This window comes from Ambystoma mexicanum, chromosome 4q (genome assembly GCF_040938575.1).
Source record: "Ambystoma mexicanum isolate Mex_15411 chromosome 4q, UKY_AmexF1_1, whole genome shotgun sequence".
NCBI lineage: Eukaryota > Metazoa > Chordata > Amphibia > Caudata > Ambystomatidae > Ambystoma > Ambystoma mexicanum.
Genome location: NC_090928.1, coordinates 325118691 through 325143886, shown reverse-complemented (window position 1 = coordinate 325143886; position 25196 = coordinate 325118691). Strand labels below are relative to the sequence as shown.

Below are 25196 nucleotides of genomic sequence, written 5' to 3'. Positions count from 1 at the left end.
TGCTCGTCCTCCTTGAAAACGTTCTGAAGCTGGCATCGAGGGCAGGTCCTGAATAGCTTCCCGGCCGTCGAGCTCCCTTTCTCCTGGGCCATGTCCGGGGTAGGCCTCTGAACTTCTGGAATCCTCCAAAAGCGTAATTCGACGAAATCGTCACCCTTGAGGGGCGTAGAAAACTCCGAAACGGATCCCCGTTGATCGGAAGTAGCAACGGTGGAGCTTGAGGCTCTTTTAACCGAAAAAAATTAGAAAATCTCCTGAAAAAAGCACAAAAACGCAGCAAAAGCTCGAGAGCTAAGCACAAGGACTCCCAACACTTGAACGTGCGGTAAAAATCTGAGGATGGCTGCTAGGGGTGGGGCTTAGGGAGAGGGCAGTCATTGGCTGGGGGCAGTATGACCCAGAGACAGTGATTGGTTACTACTGAGAAAGACCGATCAGAACATTTATTATCCATTTGTGTATGGATTTGGAGAACTTGGACCTATTTTTCTGTAACTACGCAGATGATTTCCAGTTAGCACTTGAGATCTGTGGGGAATATGAAAAAGACCAACAGAAGTTGAATTCAGTCTATCAGGCCATAAAAGGGGTGGATGACCACTAACTGGCTTTGCCTTAATGCAACCAAGACCAAGCTCATGCTTTATGGACCTCAGCATGTCAGAGACAAGTTGTTACGCTCACCTGATTCCCACGGGGGCGTCGATCTGGACTGGCCCGCTGTTGCTTCCACCAGAGTAACACGTAGAGCCGAGATGACAGACTGGACAGACCCACTTAGCTTCGTTTGTTGGACTCGTACGAATATCTTTCTGCAATGGAGAAAGGGAATTAACCTCCCGTAATCTGAGCGTTAACCCGCCTTCCCACTCCCCTTGTCTGCCCACAGAACACTCCTGAAGTTCCCTCTTAATCTCATCTGAAGATTTGGAAAGATGAGCTCTCCATCCCGCGTCGAGCGCAGGGGCGCGTAGACGACCAGTTACTTCACTGGCGTGGAGGAATTGGCGAGTTCCAGTATTGACTCTAAGTCCAATTGTTCGTAAGAGTTCAAAAGTCTGATCTTCACTCTGCCAGATTCCTTGCAGGTTGCGGATTTAAACCACCAGAAAAGTTCCAAGTGGCAATTGGTAAGATCCTGGTAAGTCTATTGTGGTTCTCCCCTTTGGGGCCGGGGTACAGCGATGATGCAGAATTAACTGCGCCGACCCGAAATGAGGCGAGTACCCCCCTGTGGTAAATCAGGTAAGCCTTTGGGGTTAGGTTATATTGTCCTTGTTTTTTCCCCTTAGGGGCCGGGGTGCGGCGGTGACGCGGAATTGACTGCGCCGACCCGAGAGGAGGTGAGTACCCCCCCTGTGGTAAATCAGGTAAGTCTTTGGGGGTGATTTGTATTGTCCTTGTTTTCCCCTTAGGGGCCAGAGTGCGGCAGTGATGCAGAATTGACTACGCCGACCCGAGAGGAGGTGAGTACCCCCCCTGTGGTAAATCAGGTAAGTCTTTGGGGGTGGTTTGTATTGCCCTTGCTCACCTATCTGTTCTTGTCTCCCCCAGGTGTTGAAGAATGGCCTGAAGATGCTGGATTCGCGATGGAGTTAAGGAATGCAGCCCCGGTTGGTGAGTTCAGCGCGGCTCTGCGAGGTGTGTGGCAATGCACCTGAGAAGGCTTCTCTCTTCCAGATCGACGATGTGCTGGATCAAGGATTCAGGTAAGGGTTTTGTTCTGACCTCTTCTCCTTCTCCTTTTCCTGTTCCAGGTGTTCCAGGGCTGAAGCGGGCGTGGCTGAAGACTGGAGCTGCTGAAGAGACAGTGAGCGTTACGCTGCAGCAAGCAGAATAACGCGAAGCACGTGTGGCTGTCTGGGTGTGGCGTAAATAGCCTTGAAAGAAGTCCCAGGTAAGTATTCTTCCACAGCCCCACCCGAGAGGAATGGAGTCCCTGAGGTAAAGTAGTCCCTTTAAGCCTCATTTGGCTTGTGGCTTCGTGCAGCATGGTCTGCATCAGGTAGGTGTGCAGCATGGTCTGCAACAGGTAAGATTTCTGTAATGAGCCTGGCGCCCATGGCGCCAGGACTGACTTCATTCTTATGAGCCTGGCGCCATAGGCGCCAGGACTGTAGCCAAAGAGCCCCTAACTGGGGTTTTTGGGCATGCTTCAAGTGGCATGATGCCTCCTTCCGATGTTGCTGGGCCTGGTTTGGCTTTCCGGGGGCAGGCATTGTGACACAAGTTGAGTCCACCCTATCCCAGTTTTATGATTGATGGCAGCCAGATCACAGTGGTACATGAGGTGAAGTACTTAGGTACTTACCTGGAGGCCAGTTTGGACAGCGGTGCTCATGTGGAAGCAATTGTGAAAAAACACTATCACCTTAAAGTGTTACGGCAAGCTGCCCCGTTGGTTTCGACAGAAAACCGTGTGAGGGTAGACAGAGCTGCGATACACCCACGGGTGGATTACTTTAATGCTCTTTTAGGGGGAGCAAATAAGAGACATCCAGAAATTGCAAAAGATTCAAAATGCTGCAGTATGTATCACATATCAGATGTGTCGTACTGAACCTACATGTGCAGCATGGAGGAACCTGCACTGGCTGCCTGTTTCAGCAAGGATCCAGTTCAAGTTGCTGACCATCTGCCACAAATGTGTTTTTGGTAATGGTCCAGCCGACCTTAAAGACAGGCTGAATATTTACTGCCCAAAAAGAAATCTCTGATCCGCAGAGGCCTGCCTCTTAGAAGTAGACTGCATTAAGAGAGCCCACGGAAATGGTTGTGCCTTTCATGCGCAGGCAGTACGGGTCTGGAATGCATTACCGAAACACCTGCGTAAAGAAGAAAAACATCTGGCTTTCAGAAAACAGCTGAAGACCACCTTGTTCGAGTAACTAGAGTATCCTGCTGCCCATTTTTCTGCTAAGGGCACCTGGATGCCTTCGGCGCGATACAAATGTGTTAACATAACATAACAGTGAGGACTAAACCAGCGTTTTGTGATTTGATGCTCCACCACGTATGGTTTCAACCTTCCTTAAAATTATGCCTATGGAGGATTTGTATGCAGCTTCAAGGGGAAAATGGAGGGAGACAGATTGAGAAGTTAGGAAGGAATATTTTTGCCAAAGAATGGGAGGGATTATTGAGGCTGGGCACAAGGTCAAAGATGGATTTGAGTTTGCGTTATACTCAAAGAATATTAGGTTGTTTGTACTGGACTCCGTTTCGGATGCATGGGTTAGGTATGCAAGATGGAGAGACATGTTGGGGTTGTGGTCGGAGAAGAGGCACTCTGTTGCACATGTTGTGGGTCTGCCTGAGGGTTATTTTTTGCGAAAAAAGTGTTGGGCACGGTTCTACATGTAACATTACTGAGGTCACCTTGCTCAGTGATTTTACTTGCGACACAGGGGAGATGTAATGTTGCCCGTAGTTTCGGATGTTGGATAAAGCACTAATGGTGGTGATCAGGCAAATCTTGAGAGTGTGAAAAATGAGGGAAAAAACAACAGAGTTGGCTGTCAGATTTACAGACCTTATCCAGCTACTAGATGTACATGATCAAGGATCGGTAAGTATCTTATTTGCAAATGTGGGGACCATTTAATGAGCTATATGGCTGAGGGCAGGCTTTTGAACGATTTCTGGTGATGGAACAAATGAGAGGGCTTAGCCCTAATGAAGACCCTGAGCACTGCTCCACCCAAACGGAATAGGCTATAGAAGAAATACAGAGTTCCAAACTCTGCCCCAAGTGCCTGAGGTTCCAGTGTTCACTTGACTCTGTGGTCTCAGCTACAGCCAGGAAACACTTGGCGAACCCGTCGTTCTCGCCCATGGTTCCCCCGGACCAGGAGGGTAAGAAGCTGGACACAATGGGAAAAGGATCATGTATACTGCTGCCAGCATCATTAAGGCTGCTAACTCCCTGACCCATTTTTCCCACTATGATCGGTAACTATGGTATAAATTGGGCTCTATTTTGGACTTCTTAGCTGAGGACAAGAAGGTAGAAGCTCTGGAGCTGTTCCAAGAAGGGGAAGTGGCCTCAGACCATGCCATTACAATGGGGGTGGACATCACGGGCAACAGGTTCTGTCAAATGGGCAACAGAGTGTCTCTTCGTCAACAGGGATGGGTGAAAGCCACCAACTTCAGGCCGAACGTTCAGTCCAAGGTGTTGAACATGCCATTTGATGGAGAGCACCTCTTTGCCAAGACAGTCGACGAGTCTCTGCAAGTTATCATGACAGACACAGGACCTTTGCTGTCTAACCTACAGCAATGTCAGTCGTGTCCTTTTGTTCAACAAGAGGGAAGTCCAGCAGGTCCTCCAAGGAATATACCACTGCCTATCGACAGCCTTGCCACTCCACGACTCAAGAGGCCTACAGAGGTCCCTCACAGGCATACCGCAGCTGAGCACAGTGGCGGTACAGTCTCAAGGGCACCCACGTCTACCCTTGCCTGAACCATTGGCTCGTCCAATCCTGCACCCACGCTCTGGCGAGCCAACACACAATGAGGACCGTGCGTCTGAGAATGGATCTAGAGTTTTCCATAAATTATCCTAAGTCTTGCTTGGCGCCATTGCAGAACGCTCTGTTTCTGGCGTTTGACTCAACACGGTTTCCTGTCTGGCGTCCCCCACGAAAGAGGTGTGATGGCCATCCTGGGGAAGGTACAGCGCCTGCCGGCACGGTCAGCTACAGTGCGAGCCGTCAAGTCGCTGTTGGCCATGATGTCCGTCTTAATCAACCCCGTCCCTCTTTGCAGCCTACAGATGAGGCCTCTACAGGAGTTTCTGGACCAGGGTGGCTGCAGGTCACAAAGAATGTGGATTGGGGCAAGTACCCAGCCTTTCAGCACACTACACTGCATTCATGTCGGTTTCAGTCAGGACCGTCTCTTTCAGTGTGTCAAACGCATAGAAACCATACACCCACAACAGAGAATGTGAGTTGACTCCCAACTCCATGTATACAGGTTCCACCACTAGGGTGTACCCACAACCCAGACCCTGGGAAGGCTCCAGTCAGTCTGACAGGAATCAGCCCCAGAGCCATATATGGTCTTTCTACCAAACAGCCACTCAGGAGGAAGGGATCAGAGACGGTGCTTCCCAGGACTTTAGGAAACAAGGTAAAATGCAATAGAATCCAAGAGGCCACAGGGGCCATCTTGCCTTCTATCAGTAATCCAGTGATTCCTATGGCAGGGCCTGGGTGTCCCAAAATGGAGACTACTCAGACCCACTGCCAAGTCAGCATGAAGCTGCCACCAGCCCATACCCTGCTCTCTGGGAAACACCCAGGTGCCCAAAAGCATACCTACGGGGTACAAGGGAGTAGCCCCCACCCATGGGTGCCATAAGCTTAGCCCATGTGTGTTAACCAAAAGATCAAAATGAAGAGCTGCACTGCCAGAGGTCCAGGCTGGACCTCAGTGGCAGAAAACAGAGTAAAAACACTCAGAGAAGTGGTAGGACAAGGACTAGGAGGCCCTGTCCCCCCATAAGGCATTTCCAACATCACAATGGGCCTCCAACCTTCTGACTTCTTCACTAGGCAAACTTGTCCTCGTTGTTTTGCTGGAACTCTGAGGGCTCATTTTTAGAGGACTGATTGAACCTCCTGCAGCAGTAGAGGCATATGTTTTTCCACTTTTTGCATGAACTTCAGCGTGTGACCCTCCTGGTCAAGGTATTACACCCATCCATCTGTGGTGATGGATTTCAACGTATTGAGACAGCCTTCCTCCTAATGGGGTGTGAAAGTGGAGGAGGGGAGCTGGATGTCTCCAAGTTTGGGACTTATTCTTGTATGTGTCCGACGATGAGTAGGATGGGGACCTGTGCGACAGTGTTTGGTAGGAAGGCAGATAGTACTTTGCTGTCCTTGAGAAAAGGGACTGCCTTCATCAAAAGTACTGGCGTCATTGCTGTAGTGTGCCTAGAGAGCAAGCGGTTTCCATGTTGGCCTTGATGATCGGAAAGTTGGTTGCCCAGAGCAATGACAGAGGTTAGGATGAATTTCAGACCTTCCAGCCATTACCTCTTTTGTTGTGGGATCAAGCCTGATTTGTATATGGTCTTTCCCCGTCTAATGGCTTGGCAGGGTGAAGAACAAGGGTCTAGAGGGTTGCCCACAGAAATGCCAGAATTAATTCCAAACCTTCCAGCCATCACCTCTTTTTCTGTTTGAGCCAGCCCTGCCTGCGCAGGGCAGCACCAATTCTGAGCTGTCAGAAACCGGTGTCGGCAATGTCGACAGACACGGATTGCATGATCTGAACCCCATCCCCTTCACGAAGAAGGGCAAAGGCTCATCCTTCTTATCGTCCGGCAAAAACTCTAAAATAAGGCACATTTTGAATCGGTGCTCCCGGTCGTATCTAGACAGAATGACCATTGCATTAGCCGTCTTGATGGCAGGGACGGCTTTTGTGATGACTCACTTACAAAAAGGCATCAAGATCATTGCCTTCCTTGTCCGGGGAATAGAGCAAGCGGGCGAAGGGTTGGAGGAACATTTGTGGGATTCCACAGACAGCACAGAGTTAAGGAAAGTTGTGTTCCGAGACATTTTGGTCCGAGTCTGGTACCCTAAATTACTTATCGCACCTTTCTTTCTTGGGAGGTGCAGAGGATGGGTTGGTGATGATCAATAGACTAGATTCCCATATGTCTTCCAGTAAGGGTATGGCCAAAATAGCTTTGCAGGGCATCTTTCGCCGCTGGTAGAGCAGGCTTTCCTTCTGCTCCAGAGAGACTACGCCGAACATTTTCATTGCTCTGGACATTATGGCAAGGAAGGATCCAATCTCATATGGAGGGGAATCACGTAGAGGGACATTATCTGTTTCTCAATCTCCCAGGCTGAGGTTCTCAAATTCATCAGGGCCTGTGGTGTGTACCGAGAATTGCAGCCTGAAACGCCTCCCTCTGATTCCGAGTCCATAAGGGTTTGCAACGGGACAGGAGGAGGTAGAATTTTTAGTTTCTGTGCTAATTTCCTTTAACCTGAGACACCCCCAGCACTTGATTATTGACTTTTTTTATTTCAATCTAAGTCAGTGGAACCTTTTATCACTCACTCATTCATTCTTTTTCTCTGACACTTTATTTGTACCGCTTTTGGGGAGTATGCTTATCTCCAAATGTTTATTCAGGCATCTATTTTTATTTTGTAACAACCAGCACCCTCTGTGCAGTGTCACTGAGGAGTCCATTGCACTTCTCTTTATGTTTTAACTCATTGTCTTGAGCGAACTAAAGTTCCCAACAGTAGTAAGATAGCTTTTATCTTAATTAACTTTTCCTTTGTGGGTCCAGCACCCACCATCTTATGTGGGTGTCCTGGGGGGTTAAATTGGAACTCCTTTTCCCACTACTCTTGTCATTTTTTGTTACACTGATAAACAAATGGTTGGTGGCAGTGGTTACCTTTACTACCTTTTTGTGCAGGTGACTAGAAGGCTGATTTCCCAGCTGCACTACAGCACCCATGGGTGACCATCTTTTTTCCACATTTTTCGTGTATCAGTTCCTTCTGGGCTCTCCCATCATTTCATGTAGAATTGGGTCCTTCGTGAGTTTCACCCCTTAAACCCGCCCAGCCTCCAGTGTGTCTGGCAAGGCAGGAAGTGAGGGAGGCTCCCGATACACTGTCCTTTGTTTGTAGGTGTGCCTGGCTGAAACCAGTTCCAACTCAGTGGCCAACCCTAAGGTGATTGACTGCCACATGGGAGTGAATGAATGGGTTCCAGCATTTAAGGGAAGGATTTTTGAACTACAGGCAGAATTGACCACTGGAACAATGAATCCAAAGCAGAAGATTAGCAGAGATGCCAGCAGCACCTTCATCAACCACGTTAGTGTTACGCTCACCTGGCTCCCACAGGGGCGTCGATCGGACCCAGACAGCTGCGACCTCCTCCAACGTGAAGCGGAGTGCAGAGATAATAGACTGGACTGCACCACCTAATCTCGTCTGCTTGACCCGTAGAAATATTCTCCTGCAATTGGAGAAAGGGATTCAGCCACCCGTGGATTTTAGTAATGGCACCCCACTGTTCTCCCCACTAACCACCACGATATTCACTTTCTGTAAGCTCACCTTATGTTTGTAAATGATGAGTTCTCCATCCTGCATGGAATGCAGGGGCGCGTAGATACCAGTTACTTCACTGGTTTGAGGGCGTTGGAAGAGTTGTGGATGAATATTGACTCCGAGGTTCCAGACGAGAACCCGTAAGTATAAAGTTCAAAGAGTTCAATATGTCCGATGTTCACTCTTGTACATTCCTTTCTTGTGTTGCAGCTGGGTCCAAGGGAAGATTGTCTTGTGGCAGCTGATTGTGTTGAGGTAAGAGTCTGTATTACCCAACACTGTCCGGCAAAAGATGCGTGTATTTAAATTGCTGGTTTCTCTCTCCTTACAGGTGCGGCGTAAGAAGTTGCGGTTTGTTACAGAACAATGCCTCCAGTTGTTAATCAGGTAAGTCTATGGTGGAGAGGTTGTATTTGTTGGCTCTCTCGGCTCACCTTATGTTTCTTTTGTCCCCTAGATGGTGGAATTTGGTGGAGAAAATGATAGAGGCTGCGCCGGATCGAAAAATGCTGTGAGGACTGGTGAGTATGGCGCGGCGCTGCAGCTGGCGATGCCACGCGTGTAGAATAATGTCCTTTTCAAGTTCGAAGACGTGATGGATCCGGAATTCAGGTAAGGATTTAAATAATATCTGTTTTCTAACCTTTCCTTCTTCTTTCTTCTATTGCTAGGAGCTCTGGATTCGACACGGATGTGACTGAAGACTGGATGCTGACTGCAGGCACGGTGAGCGTTACGCTGCTGGATGCAGAACAACACGAAGCATGTGCTGCTGTTCGGGCGTGGTTTAAATAGCCTCCAAAGTAGTTCCAGGTAAGAAGTCCCTAGAACCACACCCGAGTAAAAAAAATAGTCCCTGTAGAAAAATAGTCCCATCCAGGCCTCACATTGGCTTGGATTCATTTGCAGCATGGTCTGCATGAGGTAAGTAAAGTCTATGAGCCTGGCGCCTAAGGCGCCAGGACTGAATCCAGACAGCCCCCAGCCGGGGCTGCTGGGGTTTTATTAAATACCTGGATGCCTGTTCCCAGGGCTGATGGGCTTTATCCGGATGCCCGGGGGTAGGCATCATGACAGCTAGTACTGGTGCAGCCCTGCAGCTCTGCTGACCCCGTTTTCATCTCAACAGGGAAGTTCTACTGAGGAAGACTTCCTCCCTTGGGCCAAGACCTGCTTCAATTTGGGCCATCCCCTAAAGTCCTGTGATTTTTCCTGGGCTGCATAGCACGAATACCCGAGGTACCTAGACCATTTGCGAGTGCATCATCATGTGAACATCGAATCGAGCAGAAATTTGCAGGCATCCGTTTGGACCGCCAAATGTAGGAATTCTTGATCAAAAGTCCCCTCACAAGAGTCCAATACCGTGTAATCGAAAATAATCCAACCAGCAATACTTATTTCTTCTTGGCGCTAAGAATTAGGCGGCAAAACCACAAATAGCCACCGCAATGATGGAGTGAGCTGCATCTTTTGCTGTCGACCACTTCTCTTGAGTGCTGCTGCAGAAGCCCACCGAAGGTTCCCCCCCTTTCATCACACCGACCAATGAGCAGGTATCGGGGCCTTCATCGTTGCATCCAGAAGGCGACCAGCTACATTTTCAACTTCACTCTTCAGGTACTGTGGGGTTTGGGTTACACTTACTTAGGCCATTTTCGGTGCTCCTTTGCTTTGGGAGTGCTGTTTTCTTCAATTGGGAGTTCACCTCAACTCCACTTGCAGGTCTTGAAACCTGTGTGCCAACAGGAAGGCTCCTCTTGAGCTCCTGTGTCATCTACAACAGACTGGGTACTTAACTTTCCTCTGAAGATTTTCATCAGATCCAATGCTGTCCATTTGACTGTGGCTTTGCTGGTTTCCCAAAGGTCCATCTTGCTGATCCTACTGGCTTTGGCAATGCTGGTTCCTGCATAAACTTCAATTGTTAAAACTATTTTTAGTTAGAAAACATACTGCCTAAATCCCTCTTAGAGAGTATACATTGTTACTTAACAGTTGCTATCTGTGTTCTGTCTAGCCTTTACTTCCCTCCTAAACTGAATTTTGCAAAGGTGACACAATTGCTTTATTGACCTTAATTGAAGTCACTCTGTGTGCTGGATATGAAAAGTTACTCACCTGCATTACTGTTCCTTTTATCATCTTATTCCCTTTTTAAGTGAATGTTCTTGTTAGCGGCTACATATCAGATTTGCTTGTGTGCCTTGTGTATCTATAAATACATATATATATATTACAAATAACTGAGTTAAGTGTTTTCTTGGGTCCCTGTATGAACTGGTTTCTTTGTACTGATTTACAGCTCACAATTCTCCCTCCTAAGATAAGACGGGCTGCTCAGCCACTCTACCGACTTATGTAGTACAGGCATATGTTAAGAGTTGGGTTACTAATACCAAAAGTTAAGTCTTATGAAGTCTAACACCAGTTGGGCTTTAGAAAAACATACCCAACAGGTGGGCGGAGGTCTCTGGTAGGTAGAAAAGGAGCAGTTGGAGCACTTAGGCCTCGATTTGTTGTTGACGGCTGAGGCGTGGACGGATCAGGAAGCATGTGTTGAAGCTCAGACACCAGGAATTTTAACCTGGAGAGAATGTCTAAGGAGAGGTTTCTCAGAGCAGCGCCTGCAGGAATAGCTGGAGGAGCAGGAGAAACTGCCGCTGGCGGAGGCATGCCAATTCGGCAGTGGAGGGTTGAACCTCCATCAAACCCTCTCTATGTCAGTCAGGCACTTCGTAAAGACTCTTGGTGCAGACTTCAATCCGAAGGGGAGAGCCTTGAACTGTCAGTGCTTCCCTTGTACGACGAAGTGCAGGAACTTGCAATGTTTTACGTGAAACTACGCGTCCTCCAGATGCAATGATGACAGAAATTATTGCTTGTCCAGTTGGCCGAGCACGTGCTGCAACGTGACCATCCTGAATTTCTGGGACTTGATGAACTTGTTGAGTCCTAGATTGAGAATGGGCCTCCAGCCCCCGGTCTTCTAGGGAACCAGCTCAATCGCCCCTTTTGTTAACATGGCCCGAACCTCCAGCAGCAGCTGAGGGATGTGTTCCTGCCAGGGCCACCGGTGGTATTAGCAGACACTTTCGATGAAACTCCAAAGTGTGTCCATGGGCAAGAGCGTCCAGCACCCATCGATCGGTGGAGAAGTTTTCTCACAAGTTGATGAAGTTCGCCAGCCGGCCTCCCACTGGGGTGCAGGGGTGGGGTCCCGACGTCCTGGCCAGTTCAGTCCTGCTTGGAGGACGGCGCGCCGCCTTGGGAGCCTTGAAGACGACGGCGGCCACCTCCAAAAGCCTTGGAACGACCCCTGAAGGCTTCCTGGGTCGTGGAACGGGAGGGTTGGTGGTAAGAGGTCGATACACCGCCAAAACTCTTTGTTCAAAGACCTCCCCGACTTCCCTCTTGAGGGACGAAAGGACGGACGATGCTGTTGCGGCATGCCAGGTCACGGACCGTCTGTGTGTCGGCTTTGATGGCTTGAAGAGATTCGTCGACTGCCTTGCCGAAAAGATAGTCTCCGAACGGCATGTCCAGGACCCTCGTCTAGACCTCTTGTCTGAAGTTGGTGGCCTTCAGTTAGCCACGATGATGGAGGCAAACCCTGTTACCCATCTGGCGGAACACTGTGTCCGCAATGTCCAGGGCCACGGTGATGGCATGGGCCGATGCCACCTCGCCTTCCTGAAGGATCTCAATTGCCTCCTCTACCTGCATGTACTCGGGAAGGAAATCCAGGATCTGATCCATCATGTACCATAGCTCCTGGTCGCACCGGGCCAGGATCGCCAAGACATTGGCCACCTTGACCGTCGTCACCGCTTAGTAAGTGACTTTCCGTCCCATGGCGTCCAATTTCTTCCCCTCGCTGTCCGAGGGAACAGAGGTTGACGACTGGTTGGACGACTTCTTCCTTGCCGCGGCCGAGAGCACAGAGTCTGGCGTGGGTTGCGACCGCAGACATTTGGGCACTGACTCCGGCACTCAATATTTCTTCTCTAACCAGTCCCTCCACGCCGGGGCCGAGAAAGGGTTCTTCAGAAGTGCCAGCGTCTCATCCCAGACGTCCAGGAGCGGTACTGACAAAAAGGTCTTCCTTTTCGCCTTGCGGTGTTGGTACAGGAAGCCTTCCTTTATCTTCTCTTCCGGGGTGAGCTGAAAAGGTTCTGACGCACAGGCAATCATGGAGTGGAAGGATCCTACTTCGTCCGGCGGAGAAGGCCTTGGTGGCGGACAGAGTCCACCATCAGCAGTCGTCGTTCATAGCCGTGTCTGTCCCTGGGGGGCAGTGACGGTTGGAGCAGAGGCATAGGGTGCCGCCTCCTTTTCTTCGATGGTGGTGGCACAGGTGTCAACGGGGTTGTCACTGGTTGAGTTGCTTGTGGTGCCGTCGGTATCCTCTTCTGAACCTCAAACACCAGTGTGTGGAGCGTCGAGAAAATATCCTGCGACAGATCTCTGGAGGGTACCTGGGGGACCAGGTCGCTGGGCCCCGCGCCTGTATCATCACCCCCTACCTAGTAATCGTTTCTGCCTCCGGTGTGCGACTCCTTGATGTTCTCGTCACCCATCTCCTCTGGGCTGGTGTCGATGGAAACAATGTCTTCCTCATTGGACGAAGAAATAGCCGTAGCTATTCCACGCCCCCCAATTCTTTGGGTCTTGAGGGGTCGGCTTTGGGCTGAGGTCTGGCATCCTCTTCTCTCGAGCCTCCCGCCCAGGAGGGAGCACCACCATGGCCGGCACTGGGGTACGCTGGACGAGTCGGCCCCTTTCAATTTAGAGAGGGCGGCAGCAACCAACTCGTTAGAAGAACAAGTTACTTACTTACTGGTAATGTTCTTTCGACTGGATGTTCCTCCAACGTATTCCACATCTTTAACGTATTCCACATCTTTGACATGTAATGTCCACAGCTGTGCTACTTGGAACATTTTTCGGCAGAGGGCATCCTGCATCGGGTCGATGTCCCTCCAAGGCCCCTGTCGAGGGTGACGTCACCGGATGTTATAAATAGGACGCACGGTGCCCGTAGCCTCAGTGTATGTTTTTCCGCCATACGAAATGCTCGTACACAATGCCTGCTTGACTGCACATAGCCTTGACGGAACGCAAGCTGCAATAGCATAGGAAATTCTCCAGAGGGGCAGACAGGGAGGGCGATGTGGAATACGTTGGAGGAACATCCAGTCCAAAGAACGTTATCAGTTGGTAAGTAACTTGTTCTTCGAATGGATTGTGTCCTCCAACATATTCCACATCTTTGACAGACTCCCAAAGCAGTACCAGAAAATGGAGGGGGGAGAAGAATTTAGAATACCCAATCAGATGGCAGAATAAAGAACTGCTTTACCAAAGGCCATATCTTGACCATGGAGCGTATCCAGAGAGTAATGTTTGACAAAGGTGTGGATAGAATCCCATGTCGCTGCGTCACAAATATTCCTAATAGGAACTCCCCGCTACAGGGCTGTGGAGGTAGCCACGCCCCTAGTGGAGTGAGCTCACAACCCTTCAGGAGGGTCCTTGCCCACCAATCGGTGTCCAGCATACCCCACAAAGAGTTGATGGTCCACTCTGAGCCTGGACATCCTAGAAATATAAAAGCTCAGAGCTCTCCTAAGGTCCAACCTATGGAGTCGCTCTTCCTTACCAGGATGAGGAGGAGGATAGAAAGCAGGAAGTACCACTTTCTGGCTTAAATGAAATTCAGACACTACCTTAGGTAGAAAGGAAGGATGTACTCTCAGTACAACCCTATCCTTGTGGAACACAGTAAAGGGTGGCTTAGTTCGAAAGTGCCTGCAATTCACTCACTCTGTGAGCAGATGTAACCACAACCAAGAAAACCGTCTTGAAAGACAACAGTCTCAAACGACAAGAGTGCAAAGGTTCAAATGGAGCACCCATCAGGAATTTCAAGACCAAATTCAGATCCCAAATCGGCTCCTCAAACTGGGACTTGTTAACCACCGGAAGACATTCCGGTGTCTGCCAAGCAGCGGCCACCCTTTTCTGCAATGTCAAATGAAAAGATAACTGGGTCAGAGGACGGACCTTGATACAAAATATCAGTTAAGTCATCCTGAGAAAATGCCTCCGGAGGACTAGACCAACCAAGATATTCAGTAACCTTAGCCATCAGTCTCTTATAGGAGGACTCTGCATGAGCCCCAGGCTCAGGCCTGCCAAACTCCACCTCAGGAGAAGTGTCCAAGCCATTGGCATCCTGAAGTGATTGACGTAACTCTTCCAACTGACTGTCCCCGGAAAAGACAGGAGCCACATCGTGCTCAACAGGGTCAAATTCCAAATCTGACCTCTCCTCATCCTCAGATATTATCCAGAGGAAGAAAGAACTCCTGCCTAGAGACAGAAGTGGCTCTGGAATCCTTAACATGACTCGCAGACTTGGATGTAGCCTTCCTTGGAGGATCCACAGTACCGGGGACCTTCATCAGCAAATTCCGGCCAAAAGTCCCCGAAGGCTCCCACCGTTTCGACAACAGCGCCGAGGGCTGGTATGAAGGCAAAGCCCCGACATCTGTATCCGACTGACACAGTCGACGCCGACCTCGAGCCTTTAGCAGATTTCTGCATTTTCGCCGGGGACAAAGACCGAGACCTGGATGCAGCACGTCTCTGGTGATCAACCTGAACCTTGTCAGAACGGGACCGTGAAGGTTCCCGATGAGAATCACGCCGAGGATCTGGCCCACGAAGGAGCACAAGCCTCGGATCAAAACCGTTCCCTGCCGGCTTCTTCTGAAGGCGCAGACTGAACTGTGCCCTGGGATTGAAAAAAATCGCCAGCATCTGCTCCCTGAAAGCTGCCCATTACTCCGGAGTCGAGGACTTAGTGGGACAAGCCACTTTCCTTGCAGCGCCATCCTCTGAGGAGGACGGGGAAGGCGACCAGTGACGGCGCTTCCCGGAATGCCGAGACGAGGACGACGAATGGCGGGAACCACTCTGGGACCGGGATCCCCGGGATGCCTTCCGACGAGGAGAGTCGCCCCTCGAATCGTCGGTTGACATCCCCTTTGCAGAACCCTACCTACCTGTAACTTCCCCTTAGACTCCCGCAAGGCCTTAGCAGTCAGCGACTGGCATTTCAAACAGTTGTCGGTGTCATGACTCTCGCCTAGTCACCACAAACAAATGCGGTGCGGTACGTAATCAACATCTGAGACTTACAGTCCCGGCAAGTTTTAAAGCCAGACCGCAGAGTCGAAGGGGTCGAAGAAGAAGACATATTCATGAGGAATACACGAGGTGCGTCGAAGTTCTCGAAGCAAACACGTTTGCGGAAAAAACAGAACTGAGGCTACGGGCGCTGTGCGTCCTGTTTATAACATTCGGTGACGTCTCCCTCGACTGAGGTTTTCGAGGGACATCGACCCGACGCAGGAAGCCCTCTGCCGAAAAATTTCCAAAGTAGCACAGCTGTGGACATTACATGTTAAAGATGTGGATATACGTTGGAGGACACAATCCATTCAAAGAGGCCGTCTTGGCCTGGATCACCTGGCAAGACGGACGCCATGTCCAGCTTGGCCTTCTCCGGTTTCTTTTGAAGCTTCCCCGGGGTAGCTGACTTTCTCTTCGACGAAGCGCTGGGGCAATAGCTAGAGATTGAGGCTGATGGAGACAATGAACACGCCCTGGCCGTCGTGGGACCCGCTTGCGTGGCAACACCGGCGGAAGCTGACTTGCAGTGCTTGGCCTTGTATTGGGCCCCTGTGGGTGGAGCGCCCTCAAAGGACTTAGAAGCTTGCTCTGGCTGGCTGGATCCAGATGAGGCATGCCCCTGTGGACCACATGGGTAGAGGCCTTGAGCCGAGTCGCCAGTCGGACGTGCCGATCCTTCATCGTGCGCTTGGAGAAGCCACGGCCCATTTCACAATCTTCTTCCTTGTGCGTCGGGTGTAGACAGTACAGGCACTGGGAATGCTTGTCTGTGAAAACATTCCGCAAGCCGCAGCTGGAGCAGAGCTTTAAGAGGGAAGCTCTGTCCTTCTCCTCCGATATGATCTGGCGCGGTGTAGGCCTGATGGACTTCTGGAAACTTCTAAGATGAAAAACACTTGACGATTTCTGCCCTTGAGGGGCGATGAAAGATGCCGAAAAACGGATCCCAGTTAATCGGATGGATAAACTATTGAGCACACAGGGGATTCGATTGAATGAAAAATTATTTTCCTACCGAAAAAGCGCAAAATGCAGAAAGCTCGAAGAGCGAAACACAAGGACTCCCAACACTTGAACGTGCGGTAAAAATCTGAAGATGGCTGTCAGAGGCGGGGCTTAGGAAGAGGGCAGTCATTGGCTGGGGGCAGTATGACCCAGAGCTTAGTGATTGGTTTATAGGAGAAAGACAGTTCATTAAAGTAAGTGAAACATTTTTCTTTTACCAAGGATTCCCGGCCTGAAAGTGAATATTCATGAGCATGTGAATCCATGACAGAAACCCATGCTGGAGAAGTTCAATAATCGTCACTTTTTCAGCAGTAACATCAAAAGCTTTCATAGCTTTTGACTTAACTGAAGGAAGGAGCCAACCTAACCTAAAGGGAGCTGCATTTGGGAGAGCATACTAAAGCTTTGGTGAGCAATGGAAGACTCCCTAACTGTAACGCTCACCTGGTTCCCACGGAGGCGCGGCGTCGAAGGCGCAGAACTCTGAAGATGGACAGGAAGGGCCCCTCTATTCTGGCTTCCCTGGCTCGTTGGATACCCTCCTGTGCGTAAAAAGGGAGTATTACCAACTGTGGAACAATGCTCAAGCCTCCCACTCCCTTCCAACCCTCCGCGATACCTCCTCCACGATTCCCCGTGAAGCCTCACCTTAGGGTTTGGAAGGATGAGCTCTCCATCCTGCTCTGATGCAGGGGCGCGTTGAAACCCAGTTACTTCACTGGATTGAGGATTGATGGGAGTTCAGGTAAGCTTGACTGTTCAGGTAAGGCGCTGTAAAAGTTCTGTTCAAAAGTTCAAGCTTAATAATAATGTTCGTTGTCTAATTGCAGCAAGCGCTAATGCTTATGTCTTTTTCCCCTGGCGCCGACCCGAAGTGAAACAGTTCTGGATGAGCGCTCAGGTAATGTCTTTGCATTCGCTCATTCAATGTCTTTGTCTTTTTTCCCCATAGGGGCTGGGGTCCGGAGATGCCAGGAAGCGGCAGGACCCGAAATGCAGTGGGAATAATCCAACAGGTAAGACTTAAAAGGAAACTGAGCTTTCCTTATTCCTTTTCTCCCTCTCACCTTTGTTCTTGTCTTTTTTCCTCTAGGCGCCGGGGCGTAGCTGAATCCGGAAGATCGCTGCTGAAGATGGAAGCGCCTTGCAAAGGTGAGTAAAATGCAGTGTTGCAGCGATCGAAACAAAATGCCTTTAAAATGATGTCTTCCTTTTCAAGGCCGTTGGAGAAATGACTCCGGGGTGCAGATTTAGCAGGTAAGGGCTTTTCTTCTCCTATTCTCTTCCTTTCTCCCCTTGCAGGTGTTCCAGGGTGCTGGCAGGCGTGGCTGAAGTCAGGATGCAGGAGCTGACACGGTGAGCGTCCAGCTGCTAGGTGCAGAACAACGCGAAGCACGTGTGGCTGTTCGGGTGGGGTTTAAATAGCCTTGGAAGAAGTTCCTGGTATGTATCCTTCCACCAATCAGGTATGTATCCTTCCCCGACCACACCCGGGTGGTGAAGTAGTCCTACAGGTAAAGTAGTCCCATTCAGGCCTCAAGAGGGCCTGGATGAAGCAGCAAGGTCTGCATCAGGTAAGTGTGCACCCAAGCACTTAAACACATAGCCTCTTCTATGAGCCTGGCGCCTAAGGCGCCAGGACTGGGGTCCGCTATGAGCCTGGCGCCTAAGGTGCCAGGACTGAGTCCAAAGGGCCCCGACTTGGGCCCGCTGAGACTTCCCTGTGGAAAATGATGTCTGCCTCTGGGGTTGCTGGGCCCGGCCTGGCTCCTTGGAGGTAGGCATCATGACACTAACCCAGAGGATGCCAAACGGATACATTTACACCGGTTCTTCAGAGCTCCAGAGGATGACAGCAGAGCAAGAATTCAGACTAGTTAAGCCCACTAGTCCAGGTGAGCGAATCACCATGTACAGGTCTGCCCCGTCCAGCAGCAATTCTCTTGTGTCCTTCATCAGACTCTCCAGAGGTTTGTCTGCTGTGGTCACCTGCCGAATGACTCCAGGTCACCTCCTAATGTGTTAAACCCTCGTCTGGGGTTGAGCTCAGCTCATCAACAGCTGTACCTGCACCTTTCAAATAGGATCCTGTTGTTCCTTCCGGGTAAACCAGCTCCCACAGAAAGCATGACATCATTCTGACTGGAATGCATGTTGGGACCAGACAGCCTGCCTACCTAAATCCAGCCAGTTTACTCCTACTGAACATTGCCCAGGTGTTTGGCAATAAGTCTGCAATAATGAATTACCATATACAGCCCTTCCTGATCCTGGTCAAGAGGAAGGTGGCTAACAATAGAACAAAGGCAGGTATTGAAACGCAAGGATTAGCCATCACAGCGGTAAAATGGCTACCTCACAGAAAGAAATATATGGGAGCAAGGCATTAGACACAAAAATAGTTAAGAGGTGCCACTCCACCAGCTGGTCTGTGTTGTACTTTGAAGTGTAATAATACACTGAAGATTAACACTCTACACAGAGGGAGAGTACAGCGCAGACAGTACTGCAAGACAAAAATTAAGAGATTGAGATTGTTTAAGAGCTAACTTCCAAAAATCAGTGCAGGACCACACAAACCGTATGTAGATATGCTGGTGGTCCCACAGGATTAGATGGGAAATCTGCAAAAAGAAACAGTCTTAAAGGGAAGGAAAAGATTTATATCAAACATAGGTTTGCAAAAGTGAAACACAGGCTGCAATTATGCAAATTAGGCTTTCCAATACGGGGCCATTTCAGACAGCAGGAAACAAAATCAAAATCTGAGAATTACGAGCAGAACATGCACAACCAAAGGATGCACAGAATCAAAGTGCATATAAGCCAGTGTTCATAGCCTTTGCTTTTATTTTTAAGGACTTTTGAGTAAATTCAGAAATTCAATGAGGACCACCATTTTTTCAGAAAGACATTCTTTTATATTCATTATTGATCCACTTAAGTGTTACTACAAATTCCGAAGATTGCTAATCTAGACTATTCTTGTACCTGTCTTTTGTGCCAGGGTCTTGAGTCGTTCCAAGCTGATAAAGAAGGTCTATTGTGGAGTCAGAAGACAGGCCATTTAGTCTTCCAAAAAGCAATGGACTATTCAAATCTTGAACATGGAAATACATAAGAAAGCAGTCATCAGTAAAGCAAGCAGGCACATAGTTTGTCAGACAATAGAATAAAGTGCACACATTTGCTCAATGATATACCAATTTCACAAAGGCTTTACATTCATTCTTATTTAAGAAGACAATACCACATTCTGAGCACTCTTATATGACTGAAGCCTCTGTTAAATGTTTTTAAAGCGATCATGAATGGTAGAGGGAGCTAGATGTAAACATTCCCATGATGCCTGTATAAAGTTCAGAAAATATATTGCTTTGAATGAAAAAAAATCCTTACGTACAGTAACTATGATACTTAATCCTTTAGACTTCTGTAATTAACATGACGCAGAAATTCAATTAAACTTAGAAAGCAAAGTCCAATAATTAACTGGAAAGGAGGATAGCAATTGTACCACCCTTATACAGTGGTGCGATTCTAAGAATAAACGACACACTATTTTGCTGAAATAGAGCAAACACAAGCCATTAAAAATGAACAGTTACTCACCCTTGTGTGTACAGTACTCCTTTAACATAGTGTACTTTCCTCCATACTGATGGGATGTCTGTGCCATGGGAGGAGGACCAGAGCCTTTTTTGCACCGCAATACAATCTTTCCCTTAAATTTACTGCATGCAGGACGTGAAGGGCATGCCCGCCGACCTTGACTCTGCTCAGACGCCTCACTCGCCAGTCCTTTTCCCACTCATTGGCTTCTACAAACAAGCACAACAGATTTTGCAGGGGATGGACGGAGGGTCACATCACATGGAGAAAAGGGGACTATGGACTAGGAGTACAGAAGTCACAACAATGAGTCAATGTTCCTTACTCCTACGTCCCGTCCCCTTTCCTCCATACTGATGGGAGATTTTGTAGCATGAAAATTCACGCGTGGCGGCTGTCCAAGCAGGAGTGAAAAAGGTTTTGCAAGTCTGCCTGACCAAACCTGGCATCAGCCCTGGAGTTGTGCATCCAGACAATACTGCTTGCAAAAGGCTGACAGCATGGAACATGTGGTGACCCTGCTAATGACATCCCATTGGACGTGCCTCAGGGAAGCCACCACAGTGGCCTTAGCTCTCACTGAGTGTGCATGCATACCCGCAGGGGGAGTCAGTTTCTGTGAAGAATGACAATGGTTAATGGCAGATATAAACCACCAAGCAATTGTGGCCTTAGAGGATTGAGTGCCTGGGCTGTCCCCCAAAAAAGGTGACAAACAGGGCATCAGATCTCCAGAACTGCCTAGTCCTCTGTAGGTAAAATGTGAGCGCCCAGCAGGCATCTAAAGAGTGCAGGATAGAGTTAGCAAATGACAGAGTTCGGAAACATAGGTAGGAAAACCTCATTAATATAGAAGGAGGAAACCACTTTGGGCAGGAAGGCAGCATGACCTCGTCTTTGTGAATACTATACAAGATTCTGATGCAGAGAGGGCCTGTATCTCGCACACTTTACTGACAGAGGCGAGGGCAACACATAGGGCCACCTTCCAGGAGAGGAACTTCAGATCTGTGGTATCCAATTGCTCAAAAGGCTTGCAAGTAAGCACAGACAAAACAACTTTCAGATCTCACACAGGGTGAGGCCTTTTAATGGGTGGCTGCAACCAAAGAATGCCCTCCATATGCCTACGGAGCACTGGATTTATCATGGAGAAGGTAGACCCGCCAATGTTCAGGTAAGCATCAATGGGTAAGTGCAGCAGGAGTCCACTGAGCTGGTCAAAGATGCCAGGTGCAAATCAAAGGATAGAAAGTCGTCCAAGCCGCGGGTCAGTGGGGGTAGACGCTCTTTTCCAAAGCCCAATGACAAATCCTAACCCACTTACTCTGGTATTGGGATTATGTTGACTGGTTTTGTGCCATTGTAGAAAAGGGATTGGACCTATTCTGGTTAGCCTCACCAGTCTGGAGTACCAAAAGTGGCTGGCCATTGTGGCACTATTAATAGGATTAAGTAGTCCGCCGAATCTTTCAACTTGGCAAATATCCTGGAGATCAGCAGAACTGGGGGAAGGCACAGAGGAACTCCCCATCCAGGGGATGCTTAGCTTGTCTCCCAGAGACCGTGTGCCCACGCCTCTTTAAGAGGCGTACCAGAGACCCTGTTTTTGAGTGTTGTGAACAGATTGGTCTCAGGAAAACCCCACTCTTTGAATATAGGGTGTAGCGTCGACAGGTTGACCTCCCACTCATGGTTGGAATATTGCAGTCTGCGGAGGAGATCAGCTTCCTTGTTTGTTCAGAACTTTAGACAGATGACTGCCCCAAGAAGAATGTTGGGAGATCGGGCCCATTGTCAGACAGATGGCCAGTCGACAGAGGGAACTTGTGCCCCTTTGCTTGTTTATATAGAACTTCGCCTTTGAGCTGTGAGTTTATACACGGACCAACTTTCTTGCAGATGTTTCGGAAGAAATGCCTGCAGCACATAAAAAATGGCCTGTTGTTCCAAGGCATTTATATGTTGCGCTCTTTTCTGCTTGGACTTTTGAGACCTCTCAAAGGGGCTCCCTAGTCGCAGAGGGATGAGTCTGTGGTGATGACAATATCAGTCGGCGGTTCCTTGAAGGGAACCCCCTGCAAGAGATTGCGGTGTCTGCCCACCACTGTACATCCTGATCCAGGGAGGCTGGGACAGGAACATGTTGTGATGGTTTGTAGCCTGCGCCCATGAGCAGCTGAGGCGCAGCGCCAGGAACCTCATCTTCTACCGGGCATGCAGAACACAGGACGCACACTGACATGAGGCCCAATAACCTCTAGTACCACCATGCCATATGCATTTTCCTGGACCAAACCCTTATTACTGGCAGGTGAATATCCAAGATGCGCTGGATCGAACAGACAATATTGCCAAGTTCCACATGAACCCCAGGAATGTTAGCCTTTGTGAAGGGGTGAGCAATAACTTGCAATAGTTCACTGAAAACCCCAGATTGAAGAGAGTACTTAGGATGTTGGTCTAAAACATCCTGGCTGGACAAAGTCCAAACAAGCCAGTCCAGGTAGGGATATACATGGATCGACACGGAGTGAGCGGGCCACAGGGCTTGTCAGCTTTGTGAATACTGTTGGGGCTGCGTTGAGTCCAGGGCCCGATACTGGTGCCTGGCAATCGAAAACCTGAGGAACTTCAACTTCTAGTCAATTCCCATATCTATACATATAGATAGGCGTCCTTTAGGTCCATGTCACAATACCAGTCATTCATCTGAACTGAGTCAAGCATCTGAGCTGGAGTAATCATCTTGAACCTCTCAATGTGGAGATGGAGGTTGAAGGTGGAGATGTCCAGGATTACCTCCATGCTAGATTTGTTCTTCTTGGGGATCAAGAAGATTTTCAAAGAGAACACTAGACCTCTCTCATTGGGTTGAACAGGTTCTAAGGCCTGCATGTCGTGTACCTTGGAAAACCCCTGCATTAATGGAGTCAAATCCATTTGAATCATAGGTGGACACACAGGGGGAAGAGAAGGAGGACTGAGGCTGAACTGCTGAAGACTACTGAAAGTACCTAGGGGCTGAGAAATGGCAAACCAGTTGCTCAGATGTAACGACAGTCTACAGCCAACTAGCGTGAACAGTCCTTGCTTTTTGGCATCAGTGGAGGCAGCCATAGAGCGATCCTGGCTTTTTGCCTTCCAGTGTTGGTATCCAAAAAACCCTCAAAAGGACTTCTAGCATCCCTGGCGAAGGAGACCTGATTAAATAGCTGCTAGCTTGCCTTGGTAAGGACTGTCAGTGAAATGGCAGTCTCAGTGGCGGTCTTGCGCTTATTTAACTCCTTGTATGTGGAGGAGTGAAAAAGGTCCTGGCCGTTAAACGAAAGGTAGAGGATGCAATCTTGTAACTCCAACGTACATTTGGAGGTGCGCATCCAGGCGACCCTCTACATGTCTGCATCCATCGCCATTCCACGACTGTCTCAATATGATGGGAGGATTCCAGCAGATCCCAAGCTACTATTTTAGTCTTTGCCAGCCCTGACTTGAAGGTCTGCTGCCTATCTGCAGGCAGGTAAGGAAGACAATCTGCCAAGTCCCTCCACAGCTCTTGATCTCCTGTTGCTAGCAGGGCTTTGGCATTGGCTTGTCTCAAACGCAGTGTGGCGTTCGAGTAGGTCTTCGTCCTGTATGACTTCAGAAGTTTGCCCTCTTTGCCCATGAAGGCGGTAGACGCTGTGGTACCTGATCCCGAAGGCTTTGTGAGCAAGGGCACTGATGCCATCAATGGCAAGTGGAGCTACGATAGGGAGGCCAGGCATAGCGTCTCTGATGAAGTGGCCAGTATCTGGCCTCCAACTTTGTATTTGTTGGCTGCAGGGAATGAGGCTTTTCCCATAGCTCCAAGGATTCAGTTAGTAAATCCTTTTGAATTGGTACCCACAATTTATTTGAGAAATGGTGGGCCAATATCTCCAATAGTACACCTGCCCCAGGTTGTGGCTCTTCCAGTTGGGATACACCCATGAAGTCTGATAAACACAGAATTCTATAGTGGAAAGCCTTAACAGAGCAAGGATATCCCCATCCGTATCGGACCCAGTGTCCTGTGTGTCTTGGGGTACCATGTCAGGGGGCCCTCTCCGTGGCCATCGCAGCAGGTGGAACAGTAGGTGGAAACTCCTGTGGCTTGGCCAGCTGAGGTTGTGGTGGTGCTGCAGGAGCAAGATCGGGCTTAGATGTGGCAGAGTCGGGGCCTTTGTATCCAGAAGAGACAGCTGCTGCAGTCCCATTACCAGTAGGGCATGAGCTGAAGGCACTACGGGTTGCGGTATCAGCTCCTTTATCAGCCCCTTTAAATCGTCTGCCACAGTCCCTGACTGCATAGGAGTCTGGCATTTGTCGGAAAACCGGTCCTCTTGGGCTAGCGTTGCAGATGAGGTTAAGGTGATCCATGTGTGGGTTACCAAGAGGGGAGCAGACATTTGATTAACCAGTGCTGAAGGAACCCAACAGCTGTGGCTAATAGACCTACAAGGATGGAGATGCAGCGGGGTTTGCTGGGTAAGCGGCCTGCTCACTTGGGTAAGAAAACGTGGCAGACCAATCCCCCCCCCCCCTCTGTTTTTGGGCTGGCCTTGGAGTCAAAGAAGAACGTTCCTTGCCCCAGATTCTTTCCGCCCCCAGGGCATCATATTCTTGGATTCTGGCATTTTGCATTACAAAGCATGGCCTGGGCTCTCCACCAATTTAGGGCTGAGCATCTGGCTTATTGCTTTCCCACCTGTGTGTAGCCAGGAGGCAAAGATCTTAGCTGTCCCTCTGTATCGTACCCGGTGACAGAAGCTCAGAGAGCCGTCTGAAAGGTACAACCATACCCTCAGCCGCAACACCACTGTTCACTCTTGCCCCCTCAAGCAGTTACCTGGTAGTAGGCCCTGGACAGCCCTCGACCCGGAGGTCGGAAGCAGCGTAGACATCCCCACAGAGCCGGGTCCCCCTCCTGCCTAAAACATTCTGTAGGAATGAATCCCCTGGGAGGGGTGCCTGATCCAGAACAGGACTTACCTGCATGGGGCGCGAAGATCTGGCATGTCGTGCCCCAACAAAGTCCTGACTTGGTGGGGAGTAGAGTCACGGAAGAGGTGCTGCCAGCTACTCAAACGGCGTTGCAATGCCCAGGAACCAAGCGCAGGGCGAACAGGAATCCAACTGGTTGGGGTTGGGGGGGGGGGGGGGGGGGGGGGGGGGGCGTGGGAGGGCGGGGCCCAAACACATCAGGCAGAGGCTATGGGCATCCGAGGAAGGATCCTCATGCTGAAA

General features: G+C 49.5%; 1 protein-coding gene across 5 annotated transcripts in view; it reads right to left on the bottom strand.

Annotated features, from left to right (window-relative positions):
* BIRC6 (baculoviral IAP repeat containing 6) overlaps window positions 1–25196 on the bottom strand; it is a 3097233-nt gene that overhangs the window by 774455 nt on the left and 2297582 nt on the right. For all 5 annotated transcript variants that reach the window (XR_011268132.1, XM_069607902.1, XM_069607904.1 and 2 more), the window contains one exon: window positions 19308–19416. Coding sequence is in view for 4 of the 5 variants with exons in the window: in XM_069607902.1 (XP_069464003.1) it covers window positions 19308–19416 (109 nt within the window). In the remaining variant the exon portion in view is untranslated. The remainder of the gene's footprint in view (window positions 1–19307; window positions 19417–25196) is intronic.